Source organism: Falco punctatus, assembly GCF_963210335.1.
Source record: "Falco punctatus genome assembly, chromosome: 7".
NCBI classification, from domain to species: domain Eukaryota; kingdom Metazoa; phylum Chordata; class Aves; order Falconiformes; family Falconidae; genus Falco; species Falco punctatus.
In genome coordinates, this window is record NC_137587.1 from 3,293,481 (window position 1) to 3,307,254 (window position 13,774).

Sequence of the window (13,774 nt, forward strand, 5' to 3'; positions counted from 1 at the left end):
TCTGCTAGCCTGTGAGATCTTTCAGGCTTGGACTTGCACATCTATGTTCTACACAGCACCAGTGGTCCTGACAGAGTGAGTGGAATTTATCGTTAGTATAAAAAGGGAATGCCTTTACTTGTGATTTCCAGTTCCCTTGAAGTCACCCTACTCACACACTGAGAATTAATACCACTCCCTGCTCACTTACGCTTGACCTCATTAATTTTGCTGAGAGCCTTTAAATGTCTTCCCATATTGTCTCTTCATGTACCACAGAGTTATTTCATTTGCTCTGACCTTTCAGAAGTTGGCTTCTGACTCTTGCCAGAAATTTGTGGCAAAAATCATGAGATTTTTGAGAGGCCCATGCAGACAGTGCTGATTCACATCTTTGAAGCATCAGGCCCCACTGTTGCTGTTATGCTGTTATGCTGCCACTCATCTCTCTCTCTCACCTGTTGTGGCAGTGGCAGTGACAGTGTCGACTATGATGACTCAAGTTCTTCCTACTCCTCCCTCGGGGACTTTGTCAGTGAGATGATGAAATGTGACATTAATGGCGATACCCCAAGTGAGTAACTTTTGAGCTTTACTTTCGTGAGGTCCACACAGGTTCCTCTTCCCCATTCATCTGCACGGTAGGAAAAATGCCTCCCCTAAGTCTCCCTGAATCAGAGCAAAGTATTGTTCCATTGTAGTCTTGCTCTGAGGTAAAAGTGCATTCTGTGCTCCTTCTTCAATACCCAGGGGTAGACTGAAAAAAGACATTTCTCCTGCTTATAAAGGACACTGGAAGGAGGAGGAACAGAAATAGGTGCTGCTGAACAAAACTGGCTCACTAGATCTGGAAACAACCTGCTGCTGCTAGTAGATACTGTGCAATGTGGGCGGCAGTGTACAAGCTTTCCCCTGCCCCCGTACATCTCAGTGCGGACTTTAACGGGTCACTCTGTCCTAGTGGAGACAGGAAAATGCATTTTCTGTGACTTATATGGAGGCTGCAGCAGTGGCTTCTCTTGTGAGAGTGGGAAATTCTCACTTTCTTCAGTAAACTAAATCTAGGAGTGCCAACACATTTCCAGTGTCCCAGGGGTAAGAATAATAATCATAAGGTGCAACAAAAGGAAATCTGCTTGGTCATAAGGAAAAGATCTTCATGGTTAGTGTAGTCAAACAGGTTCCCAGCATCACAGTAGAATGTCAAGGCTGGGAGACTTTCAGAAGTCAGTGGGACAAGGCCCTGAGCAACCTGCTTTAACTTTGAAGTTACCCCTGCTCTGAGCAGGGAGTTGGAATAGGTGACCTCTGAAAGCCCTTTACAGCCTAGATTTTTATGCAGGTTTATTCTCCTGAGCAGTCTTCATCTGCTAAGGGATCTTTAGTTAGGTGGGCAGAAGGCTGAGGAAGGCAGTGTTCTTTAACGCAAAATGATGTGTTCGCAGATGTTGACCCCCTGACTCACGCAGCCCTTGGTGATGCTAGTGAAGTGGAGTTTGATGATTTTCAAGAATATTCAGGGGATCTGGATGAACAGGCCATGGACAGTGAAAACTCCCAAGAAAACAACCAGCCTCGTTCAAGTTCCAGTACTACAGCCAGTAGCAGCCCCAGCACTGTCATCCATGGAGTGAATCATGTGTGTACTGAGATGAGTTCAGCCCCAAGATCAGCGTATTAGGATATAAAGAATGGGAGAATGCACGTGGTTCTTTCTGAGAAGGGCAAAAGCTAATAGGCCTGCGAAACCATGCACAGATTAAATGGTCCCACAGCTCACCTCTCTATGTGACTCTGGGGTCATTCCCTTCAAAATTGCATGCTCTTTTTGGACTTTCTGAGCAAGGTGGAGTTTACTCTTACCCTTTTATGCTGCGATAGAGCATTCCTGTACGTAAGAACTCCCATGCATTGGAAAATGCAACATTAACTTAGAGCAGCAGTCCAGGCTGTGACTGCAGGAATTGCTTTTACAGTCTGGAAAGACTCAGTGCACTATAGGAACAGGGAGTAGGGTGGGGAAACTCATTAATCTGTGGTCATTTAGGAAGAAAGGGAGTTGCCTGTGTAACCACAAAACAGGGTAGTGGAGAACCGTTATCCTGAGCTAACACTCACTAGTAAGATCTGTTTTACAGCGGAGTAAGTCCCTAGAGCAATGCACAAATACTGCAGCCTGTATAAAATCCTAGGTTAAAGCCATGGATTGGGGGGATGGGGGGTGGGGTGGGGGTGGGGGGCAGTAACAAACAGCGAGGACCCTGCAGACTTCCCAGTTTGAAATAATTGTTTTTGTCCTGCCCTTCAGTTGTATGTAACGCAAATTAGCGAACAGATCAATGATTTGACTGGTCCACAGGAGTCAGCAGATACAGCAGAAATTGAAGAGAAGTTGGTTGCTGGATTTTCAAACCACCTCCCTTCCTTGCCACTGCAACCAAGCTTTCCCAAGATAAGCTTGGATCGCGGTGAGAGCGACGGGGCAGCTGGCAGCACGAGCTCCTCGGAAGGGGTGCTGAGGAAGCGGGAGTATGACAATCCATACTTTGAACCACAGTATGGTTTTCCTACGGAAGATGAAGATGATGAGCAGGAAGAGAGCTACACCCCAAGATTCAACCAGAATCTCAATGGAAGCAGGCGAGTCCTCCTTGTCTCCTGCCCTTCTGTACAGCACTGTTGGGGTTTCCGTCTGCTCTGTGTAGTTTAACGCTCGTTCGTTCCAACGCCTTTTGCACCTGAAATGTGTTGTTGGTCACTCCATTTAATACTGAAATTCTGTAAACCCTTCTGGTTTGAGTAAAGGCACTTGCTCATTTCCCTCAGTTCCTTGCTTTTATGTAAGCAGTGGGAGCTAACAGAATTACCAGTTCTTCCTAGAAACATTCTAGTTTATCACCTACTGAATTCTGGAAACCTTAGAGTGATTTTTTTTTTTTTTTTTAATGTAATTTTATTTTTTTTCTGTTGGTGAAGCTTTATCTTTTGGGAGGAAAGATGCTATAGTGATGGATGACATAGGGTTTTCTTGTTACTCTTCTCAAAGCAGAACCCTTTCATCCCCAAATCCACCCATGCCCTTTTGCAGACAAGTTTTCAGCATGCCCTAAAATGTAATAAAAGCCTGAATGCAAAGATACTTCAATTCTCTCGGTTTTTCTTTTACTTTTTTTCTCTTTCTCACAAGGTAAGGGTAGTGTGGTGAAAGCTGATGAAGAATGAGACCAGCATCGATCTCCCACAGTCATACAATGTGTTGATTTGGGGAGGAAAGAGGGAAGGCTAATAACAGTTGTACTTAATTTCTTTAAAGGTCTCAGAAGTTACTCCGTCCAAACAGTTTAAAACTGGCCAATGATTCTGATGCAGATTCAGATTCCAGGGCCAGCTCCCCAAACTCTACTGTCTCCAACAACAGCAGTGAAGGTTTTGGGGGCATCATGTCTTTTGCAAGTATGTACTAATGCGTTCATTCAGCTGGTTTTATTTATTGTATTAGAGTTCACAGAGAGATGGAATAGAGGGATGGCTAGTAGGAGAATGACTTGGTTGTCAAATTGTTACTGGCTCTCCAGAAGTCATGTTGGGAGCCACAGGACCTGTTTAACTTACACTGCTGATAACTACCATTTTATGTATTTTTCCATAAGAAGGACTTTGATTATGTGGTTAGGCCCTGGAGTTATATGGCACTTTAGGGCACAAATAGAAATTCTTTCTGATTTAAGCAAAAAAATTATGCAAGTTCATGAAGTTGATAACAAATCTTACCAGTAGTATGCCTTCCATGCTACCACATTGTGTGTTTAGGTGCTAAATTTGATTTCTTGACTGTGCTCATCTACTTTCAATTATATTTTACTAATAAAATCCACAGGTGTGGAAAACTAATCTAGAGTTTTCTAATGAGTGAAAGAAGATATGTCCAGTTGAGTCTCGCCCTATAGCGGGGAGCAGTGCAAGAAGTTTGCAGCAGTGGGGAAAGTATATTGGATGTTTCTGGTAAAAAGATTGTTACTAAAATAAGGCTGCAAGAAAAGATCCAAAGCAAACTGAAATAGTACGCTGACATTTTAAATTAACATCTTGAAGTGTTAATCAGCTCATTGGTTTACATGAGATGCTTTCAGGCTGTCTGCAGGCTTAACCAGATGACGATGCATTATTGTGTGCTTAAGGTCTGTCTGTACTAGGAGGAACTTTCATTTTCTCTTAATAAATGGAAAGCTTCTATTGTAAAGCATACTCCTGTGGCAGATTTACAGTGTTTTACAAGGCACAGTGCACAATCCCCACTTCAGAATTGCATGTTTTGGACATCTTCCATCATTCTGTTTTCTCACGTGGCCTCTGCCGTTCATTTGCTTCTGAAAAAAAGAGGATCAAACTAGAAGACACAGCTGACGAGGCTGCCTGTGTAAGTGCAGGCAGACAGGTGGATGATGCTGTTACATTTAAGTCTCAAAAGATGCAACAGCGATGATTGTAACATAAAAGCTGAGAGTTACATTTTTGTACAATTTAGAATAATCTGGTTACAGGTGTGGTTGCAGTGTATATGATACAGTGTTATGCTTGTGAGACTTTTGGGTAATGAGCTTTAATCATTAAACTTCTGGAATAAGAAGGTGAATTACAGGAACTTTAGGAAGTTTGGGTGTGTGCAGTGAGCATTAGGTGTTTAATTGTTATCTTCTTCCGTCACAGGCAGCCTGTACAGAAACCACAGCACAAGTTTCAGTCTGTCCAACTTAGCCCTACCAACCAAAGTTGGGAGAGACAAGAGTACTCCCTTTCCCAGCCTGAAAGGTAACCATTTTTCCCTTTGTTCTCTACAGCCTTTACAGTTCTTGTGACCTGGCAGCCTGAGGTACTTAGCCCCACCAGGAGTCCTGGTGGGCGATGCATTTTGGTAGTTTGGGTAGTACCTGTCTCTCGAGTAAATTGTCTTGATATTTCTCAGACTTCTTCCCAACAACTGGGCTGTGTTGGGATGGGAGGCTGGCTGGTCTAGCCTGTGTTAACAGATACACTGTGAATGTTGGTCTTGGTTTGTGTTTCATTTTGGTTTATTTTGAAGTATTTAAGTACTTAGTGTAAAGAATGGGAACCAAGAGGTAGGTCCTGCTTTTGTTGTACTGCTGCTATCTTCATGATTAGCCTCGGGTAACCTGTAAGAGCAATGATGTTGCATTTGTAAGTGACGATAATGCCAGCCTCCCGTGGACACTGCAGTTTACGTGGGTTTTGAAAGTGTTTATAGTCTTTTCAGTTCACTGAATAGAAACTTTCTGATCAAAAGCAAGTTATAACCATGCTTCAGCTCATTCAAGGTGAAAATCGATCCCTAACTTATGTCTACAGTCTTTTCTTTGGAACATCTCCTGTTTGCCTGCAGTCTCATTAGACAACATGCCTGAATGGCACTAGAGAAATGACCCTTTTACTGTGGGGAGTCAGACAGCCTGGTTGGCCTTGTACCAGGCGTAGTGACAAAAGAGCACGTGCCGGTGTTTTAGTGTTGAGAGCTTTTCAGTTGCTGAACTGGGGGAAGGTTTTATTTTACCTTTTGAGTTATTCTAGCTGATTAGAAGTTACTGCTTTTGCTCTAATATGCTGATTTTTTTTCATTTATTTTTTCCTCCTCATCATATTAATCGGTAAAGATTACTTTAATCTGGAAGTGGGAAGGGATGTGAATGAAGGTTGGTATGATGTTTGGCTGACCTTTGACCTTGTAGAAACAAAGACCAAAGGCTGTTTTTTGTGTTTCTGCTTTGGACTTTGTTTTTGAGACGAGTGATCATTCCCTGTGTGTAAAGTGAGGAGGAACAGGACTGGTAGGGTGAAAACACTAGCAGAGACTCTGCACAGCTGTTTTTGAATAACCTTTTACCAGTTGGTTATGTTCTCATGTCCAGTTGTACTGGATAAGAAACATGCTTCATGTCAGGGGTATTTCCATGGGTAAACTTAATGACCGATTCCATGCATTGGAAGAAAACAGTGATGGGGTTTGCCATCCCACGTTCATGCTTTGTGCCTCATCTTCTGCACTTTGGTGTTCTTGACTATTGTAATCCTGTAGGGCCTTTAACGTTACTACGCAGATACGAGGATGGGGTTTCCACGGAGTAGCTCAGTCTCTTTTGTGCATGTGCAAGTGTGTGTGTGTGTATTCATGTTCATTTACGTGTGCATGCTGGCTCACTGGGATTCCCACTGGGCACTTCACTGTTTTTTAAATGTTTTTGTCTCTGTTGTACAGGTATAAAATCGCTGCATTAACTTGTTCTTACCAAGTGTGTGTGGTACCTTGTGTTTCTAACTGTAATGGGAAATGATGCTGGGACTCCATCTCATTGCTGCTGTTTGACCACTTTCCATCTTCCTTTTTAATTTTTATTTCATGCACATCCATTGATATTTTTTCCTCAGTGATGCAGGTGTTTTTGATAGTGCCCTTGAAATAACAGTGTGTGCAATAATGTCCTTGAAGATGCGATACATTGGTTCCACGGTGCCAAATTTCAAGTCAAGCACTATCTCTAAGATTAATTATGCTGGCCCTTGTTGTCTTGGGCTTCCGAGCATCCTTCCTGCTCTAGCGTCATTTGGGTTTTGTTTTGAGGGAGGGCTGGGAAGAAGCTGGTAGTTGGATTCTTTTGATGCTGATGGTGGGGAGTGTAGATATTGTAGTACACTACTAATTGTATATTTTGTGTCCCAGTATTTGGGTTAAATACTATAATGGAGATTATTACTGAAGCTGGCCCAGTAAGCAATGAAGGTGGGTTCCCTACAGCATGAGCTGTGCATGATATAACAATTTCCAACATTCCCTATGCCTGACTTTGGGCTACCTTTCTCACTGGGTAACCAGTACCACATGATCTATACTAGTCACCCCCAATGCATTATGCTTTTACATATAGTGACTAATTTGAAGATGGTTCTTGTTGTGGAACTGCATGCAGAGCAGCTGAACTTTTCCTGCCTTTCACCTCCTGCTCTCATTACCATCTTCTCTTTTTCTCTCTGCATTACTCCCATTACTGTTTTCTGCCGATGTGTGATGCTAGAATATGATATACGCTGCTGCTTTTTTGGAGTTTCCATTTTGTTTGAAGTCTGTTACCTGTAATCTGAATAGGTGTGTTAGCCAGCCTTAGCGTTGCTTGTTACTGTCCTGGGATCAGATTGCTTTCCTCCCACCCCTTCCTTTCATCCTGTTTCCTCTCCATTTAGGAAACAGGCGAGCCCTTGTGGATCAAAAGTCTTCAGTGATTAAGCACAGCCCAACGGTGAAGAGAGAATCTCCATCACCTCAGGGACGAACTAGCAATTCCAGGTAATATTTTTCATTTCTTTTGGAGTATAAAGTGTGGTTAGAGTGGCCCCGTACTTGGCTAGTGTTTCCTCAGAAGTCTAGCTGTTGAAAACTAAATAATACTTTTCTGTGGCCCTAAACCTGCACGTATTATTGTCCAAGAAGATTCGGTATGGATGGTTTTACAGTTAGTTGTGCACGTACGTATTTTTCTGTGCTCCAAAATGTATCCTTTTTCTGTCTGAGATCAAAAAAATTCTAGGTCCCTACTTTAACTCAATATTTATTCTTTGTAACAGTCTGTTCTGAACAAGGTAGTCTAGCCAGGGGAGTTGTGATACCGCATGCAGGGGATCAGCTGGGTTGTATGAAGCAGTTTGATTCCATGAATTCACATGGAACTCCTTTCTCAGCCTTGAGAAAGTGCAGGTAAACACTACCTGACCTGTGCCTGTGCTTTCTCCTCCTTTCTTATGTAGCAGTCATGGGTAGAGTGACATTTACTTTGAGCTTCTGGAGTTGGGAGACAAGGAAGAACAGTAACTGCAGTTCAGACCGGGGAATGCAGCAGGCTGCACAGGAGTTCCCTCCTTTTTACCATTCCCTCCCCTGTGGCAAAACAAGCTGAAGCAGTACACGTGCCAGGGCTGCTGCACTAGTGCTCACCGTAGCGCTGTGCTTCCTCTTTTTGGGAAAACCTTCAGGCCAGACAAGGTGGCTGTGGGAGAAGGTTGTGGCACAGAGGATTCCTAGGGATTCTGAGGAGGGCTGTGAAGGCAAGGAGTAGAGTGGTAGCTAGAGGGACTAGAGGAAAACCTGGTTATGGGTTATTATAGGAAATAAGGGACAAAATATTTGCTACTACACCTGTAGAACAGAGCTTGGGCTGTGTGCAGTTACGCTAGTAGCAGGCATAGCTAGATTTGAACTTCTTTCCTTGCAACCTTTGTGCTGATAGGAAAAGCGTTTCTGTGTGTGTCCTGGCCATATGTGTCTTCCCATGCAAGCCAAGGGAAGCAGAGGGCTAACTTTTGCCTGCTTCCTCTGAAATCCATCAGTGAGAACCAGCAGTTCCTGAAGGAGGTGGTACACAACGTTCTCGATGGGCAAGGTGTTGGCTGGCTGAACATGAAGAGAGTCCGACGTCTGCTGGAGAGTGAGCAGCTCCGTGTCTTTGTACTAAGCAAGCTGAATCGCACAATCCAGTCGGAAGAAGATGCTCGACAAGATGTCATTCAGGATGTGGTCAGTGCTGAACCCGGCAGGGTCCTCATACCTAGTGGCGGCTGAGGCTCAATTTCTAGAACGTTTTTGCTAAATGGCCTCCTAAAAGCTGATGTTACAGCAGTTTTGGAATGTATGTTCTTTAATTACTTTCTCATTTCTGAAATCATGACGCTAACGGGATTTTCATTGCAGGAGATCAGCCGCAAGGTTTATAAAGGCATGCTGGACTTGCTGAAGTGCACAGTGTTGAGCCTGGAGCAGTCTTACGCAAATGCTGGCCTGGGAGGCATGGCCAGTGTTTTTGGCCTGCTCGAGATAGCACATACGCACTATTACAACAAAGGTAAGAGAACTGTTTGTGAGAATGCAGTGTTCATGAACCAAACAGGATCCTTATTGTGAAGGTTGATGTTTTTTGGCTTCTGATATTTCAGGAGTTTCATGACACTTTCAAAAATAGGTGAGAACTGTGCCGTTGTTGTGAGACCTTACAAAGCTTGAAACCATTTCCTGCACACGTGTAACTGGACCAGAGCAGAATAACAGCCATACTGATATTAGATTGAAAATGGAAACTGTGCAATGAGATATAAAACTTGGGACTTTTACAGATAAAGTGGAAATTCTGAGAGTGGGGACCGTCAGCTAACACTGTCTTCACTACAGTCGTGGAAAATTATACCAAACATCCTTGAACAGGGAGGGAGATTTTTCTAATGCGGAACCATACAAGACATATCTCGCCAACCACCTTGCATTCCATAACGATTCTTATATCACTAAGTACTCTTGGAGAAGACAGTCTGAAAATACCTCTTTATTTTTCATCTTTTTCTTAAAATCTGATTCTTGATGCAAAATAAGAAAATGCATGTGTAAGGAAAAAGACCCAAAGATGACAAAAAGCTTCCTCTCTGCTTAGTATCTGATTCAGCTGCTCAAATGATGAAAAGCTATTTATTTCGTTGTAGCAGAGGAGTAACATCTACTAAACACTTTACAGTTGTGTTCTGGGTGGCTTGTGTCAGGGATATTATGAGTTGGCTTAGCTGTCCTGGGGGTTACTGGCGTTCATTTCCACTTGTTAGAATGCTGAGGAGGGTAAGGAAGGCTGTGCTAGTGCAACAGTCCTGAACGTGGGGAATAGGCTCATTCTGGTAATCACAAGCCTTTTAGTCTGACACTGATACTAACCAAAATTATAGAGCGACTGATGTGTAGTGGCTTTAGAGTCAAGGCTTGCTAATGTAAAATCAGATACCATAATTCGATGGTAAGTAGAGTTTACCCAGGAAATTAATTGTGGTCACAATAGACGAAATTTGTTAGATGCTTTTAAAGCCTTCATACATCTTTAAAGGACTTCTCTTATTGCATGACACCTTGGTTTATAGCCAGATTTTAGCTGTTTAGTATGTTTTACCTGTTTTCAAAGAGTTGATATTTCTAGAAATGTTTTATAGAAATTAGTGCTTATCTTGATGTTCTTTAACCTATAGTATTGATTTAGTAATCCTAAAAATTTTCAGTTTGCATATGATACATACTGTTTGAATGGGATGTGATAGATATGGGTTATTTGTCTAGAGGAAGCTGAATCTTAAGAAAGCATGGCTGCGATTAATTTATTTTTGTATGGCCAAACAAAGGGCTTGTGTTCAGGAACAAGGACAGCTGGCAATAATAGCCGGACTGGGAACTGTATCCTAGGAAGCAGTGTCTCTGAAAATGGCAGCTATGTGTGAACGTCCCACTGTTTACTGTGTCTGTAAAAACTGGGGAGGGGGGCACTGTGTAAACCTGGGAATATCGGTTTGGAATGCAGCTCCTGTTCTGTCTCTGGATATGTCACTAACAAGACCCGCAGCTGAGGTAGTGCTTCCAGTTCTGTTCGTCACAGCTTGAAAAAAATGAGGAGGTTTCTGAAAAAGCCCGCAAGAAACTGGGAAAACACTTTTGCTCTGAAAGATGGAGATATTGAGTCTGTTGAATGTTAAGTGTTGATTGCTTTCAATTATTGTCTAAATGGAAAGGTGTTGCTGATAGCAGAATCTTTAATCTACTGGAAAAAGTGTCACAAGGTCTAGTGGTACAAGAAATTTGGATGTTAGGATATGAAATTTTGACTATTAGCCTCGTCAGCTATTGGAACAGATTGTGCAGGTTTGCAAGAGGTTCTTTGCGGAAAATCTGATTTTAATTATTCTATTCTGGAAGTTCTGGTGTAATTCAAACCATGGAGTTTGATACAGAGAAATAATCCAAACTGCCTTGGGGGATGTGTGATTATGGGAAGTCTTGGAGAATGATGGAAGAGCTTTAGCTGATAGTTTTTTGAAGGTTTTTTCCTACCTGAAGTTTCATTTAGTGTAACCTTTGCACTGCGAGGGGAGCTTGCTTGTATTCTAGAAGTGATGTTCATAGTAGTTCAGGCAGAGTTGTTTAACTTTGCACAGCTCAGCAGGGGAGATACTACAGTTACTGTGTCAGAGAAGATTCCTAGGTTTCAAATATACAGGAAGGAGATAATTTGAGTATCCCAAAACCAGCACTCTGGCTTTGTCCTCTACTGTTTCCACCAGTGCGTCAGTCAGTCTATCTGCAAGTCATGGTGACCTATGGGAACAAATGTGGGACTGAACTGTTTCAGTGCCAGGCTTAGGGAGACCATCTGTCTGATCTTCCTTTTCCTGCTCTCATTTCCTTTTTCTTTATGGTTTTTTTTTTTTCTTTTCCCAACACTTTGGTTTTTTTCTTTAAAGAACCAGAAAAAAGAAAACGAAGTCCAACGGATGGATCTGTCACTCCAGTTGGCAAGGATCCTGCGTCATCCCCAAGAGTGGAGCCAAAACCTGCGATGCAGCTGCCGGTACCTCAGCTAATGCCAAAGGCACCGAGCCCTGCAGGCAAAGGGCCAAGGGAGTTTGACACAAGGAGTCTAAAGGAAGAAAATTTTATTGCTTCCATTGGTGTGTATTGAGGTGCATGTGAAGTGCAGGAGGGACTATTTTGCCTTTAGGTTCTACTTGCATTCTCTCCATTTTAACACACTACATTGCTGCTGTAACATGCTTCATTTACACCTTAGATCACAATGAACAATCATACGTGTTTTCACTCTACTCTTGGATAAACTATCCAGGGCAGTTTTCTCCCAGAAGTTTTCTAATCTTGATTGTTTCTGAATTTCATTACACTTCAGACAGCTTTGTTTGCTTTGTGATTGATGTTTTCAAGCAACAGGAAACGGCAAAGGGGAAACGGGGCAGCAGGACTTGGAAAGGGCAACTGTGGGAGGGACTACATGAAACAAAAGTTTTGTAGTCATTGCTGACTACCTGTGGGTTATCTAGATTGTATCCTGATAGAAGTGGGACCCAGGATCTGCTGATTGTTAAGAATAAAAACTGCTGGAAAGACTTTAGTTGTAGTGTTACAGTTTCAGGGAGCAGGACTGATGGATCTTCCTTCTATGCAACAGCAAATGGAATGTGTGTCCTTCTAAACAGCATCTGCTAGGCTGGTCACTGGAAATTTTGCCAGTCTAATTTCTTAGCTGGTGTAGCTTTTATCTATGTCTGGGAAAAAGTTAGAGGTAGGCTTTAAACTATTTTACCTGAAAAGAGCCTTAGACATTTTTGGGGGAGGGAAAAAAAAAAAAGAAAAAAAATGTTTTGGTTGGATCCAACCTGCTGTGGATTGTAAACAACAGGAAAATACCATCAGCATATGAGAGAGATTCTTTGGTAACTCCAAAAATATGTCATGTTAAATTTTAGGCATTGCTTCTTACAGGCTGTTTAAAATAACTTTTTAATGGAATCACCATATGAAAGATTAATCTTCTGAGAGCAGCGTGCTGCTGTGAGGCTGTACCTGCAGTATGTGGCGTAAGGCAAGGGAATGTGTGTATCGGGCAGTTGCATGGCAGGAGTGCAGATGTTCATTCTTGCACCCACATCACAGCTGCAGGCTGAGTGGTGCTGAGTCCTTCAGAACTGATACTGAGCCCCTCTGACTTGATTTGGTTTCTTGTGTCAAGAGGGTAACCTATGGAGGCAGTTGCTCAGAAACTAGCCTTGCACTCTATTTGAAAATCTGACAGGGAGTTAAGAAAGATGCAGATTTCTAGCATTTCAGTTCAGCGGTTTGGATTGCTCTGGGTACTTAATTCCTGTTCTGTAGAAAACGCAAAAAGCAAAGTGTGCTTCTGACACTGCTAAGAATAAAACAGAAGCTAGGACAGCGTTCTTTTGAAGAATGAAGAGACAGCTTTTGACTGGATTGCTGAGACTGCTAGTTTCCCTCAGATGAAATGAAAGCCTCGTGGAAATGGAAATCATGGAGATCAGAGAGTCCACGTTTGTGAAGCATCGATGGAAGTGCTTTTCAAAAGAAGTGATACTTAGTATGTTATTTTAACTACTGTTGCCAGAATATTAGCCTTAAACAATTCACAGTCTTCAAGGACAGGCAAAAGGTAAATTCCTGTTGGTGGTTCTGATGCTGTAATGATTTCCATTTCTCTTCTATGGAACTAAGTCAGGAGAAGGATATGGTTTCACCAAAACTGATCAGAGTTTGAAAGACTTTCGTGCTTTTTCTGAAGCCTTTTTTTCTAACTGGTTTTGTCTGTCACCAAGTACCATGAGCTAGTGTGCAAGTCAGACTTGAAGAAGCTGCTCAAAAAACAATGTAGTGTCCATGTTCATCTGACTCTTGAGGTCTTGAAGTAAAGGGAATTTCTCTTTCTGTGTTGTTGGAAGATAATAAAAAGTTACTCGGCTGTTATGTTTCCTTTATATTCTGTTATGGAGGCTTCAGTATAAGACAATACTGGGACCAGCATTAGTCATGGCTGGGCTGAAATTCCTTCTGTAGTGGAACACAGGCTTTCTCATTCAAAGTAACTTCTTATGGGAAGGAGATAAACATCTACGTGTTGCTGCAATAACAAAGTATTTGTAAGTAATTCCATTTAGACATCAGAAAAAAAAATATGTGAAGATGATCCAACACTAGAACAGGTTGCTGGGAAAGGTTGTAAATTCTCCATCTGTGGAGACAGTGAACGCCTGACTGGACATGGTCCTGTGGCAGCCTGCTCCAGGTGACCCTGCTCTGAGCAGGGAGCTTTGACTAGGTGATCTCCAGAGGTCCCTTTGAAACTCAGCAGTTCCTTGATTCTGTGAAGTTTGGAAGGTCTTACGGCCTTGGGTGGCAGATACGTAAATAAAA

At 42.5% G+C, this 13,774-nt stretch overlaps 1 protein-coding gene across 25 annotated transcripts in view; it reads left to right on the forward strand.

Moving 5' to 3' along the window:
* The window catches only part of MADD (MAP kinase activating death domain), a 76,413-nt gene that overhangs the window by 27,263 nt on the left and 35,376 nt on the right, over positions 1 to 13,774 (forward strand). For 6 of the 25 annotated variants that reach the window (XM_080395670.1, XM_080395679.1, XM_080395671.1 and 3 more), the window contains 10 exons: positions 446 to 553; positions 1,425 to 1,618; positions 2,288 to 2,619; positions 3,293 to 3,432; positions 4,687 to 4,788; positions 6,710 to 6,769; positions 7,228 to 7,330; positions 8,368 to 8,554; positions 8,729 to 8,879; positions 11,299 to 11,505. In XM_080395670.1, the coding sequence (XP_080251796.1) occupies positions 446 to 553; positions 1,425 to 1,618; positions 2,288 to 2,619; positions 3,293 to 3,432; positions 4,687 to 4,788; positions 6,710 to 6,769; positions 7,228 to 7,330; positions 8,368 to 8,554; positions 8,729 to 8,879; positions 11,299 to 11,505 (1,584 nt within the window). Of the gene's footprint in view, positions 1 to 445; positions 554 to 1,424; positions 1,619 to 2,287; positions 2,620 to 3,292; positions 3,433 to 4,686; positions 4,789 to 5,645; positions 5,685 to 6,709; positions 6,770 to 7,227; positions 7,331 to 8,367; positions 8,555 to 8,728; positions 8,880 to 11,298; positions 11,506 to 13,774 lie in introns of all 25 variants that reach the window. The other 19 variants (XM_080395681.1, XM_080395694.1, XM_080395676.1 and 16 more) reach the window with 9 other exon arrangements.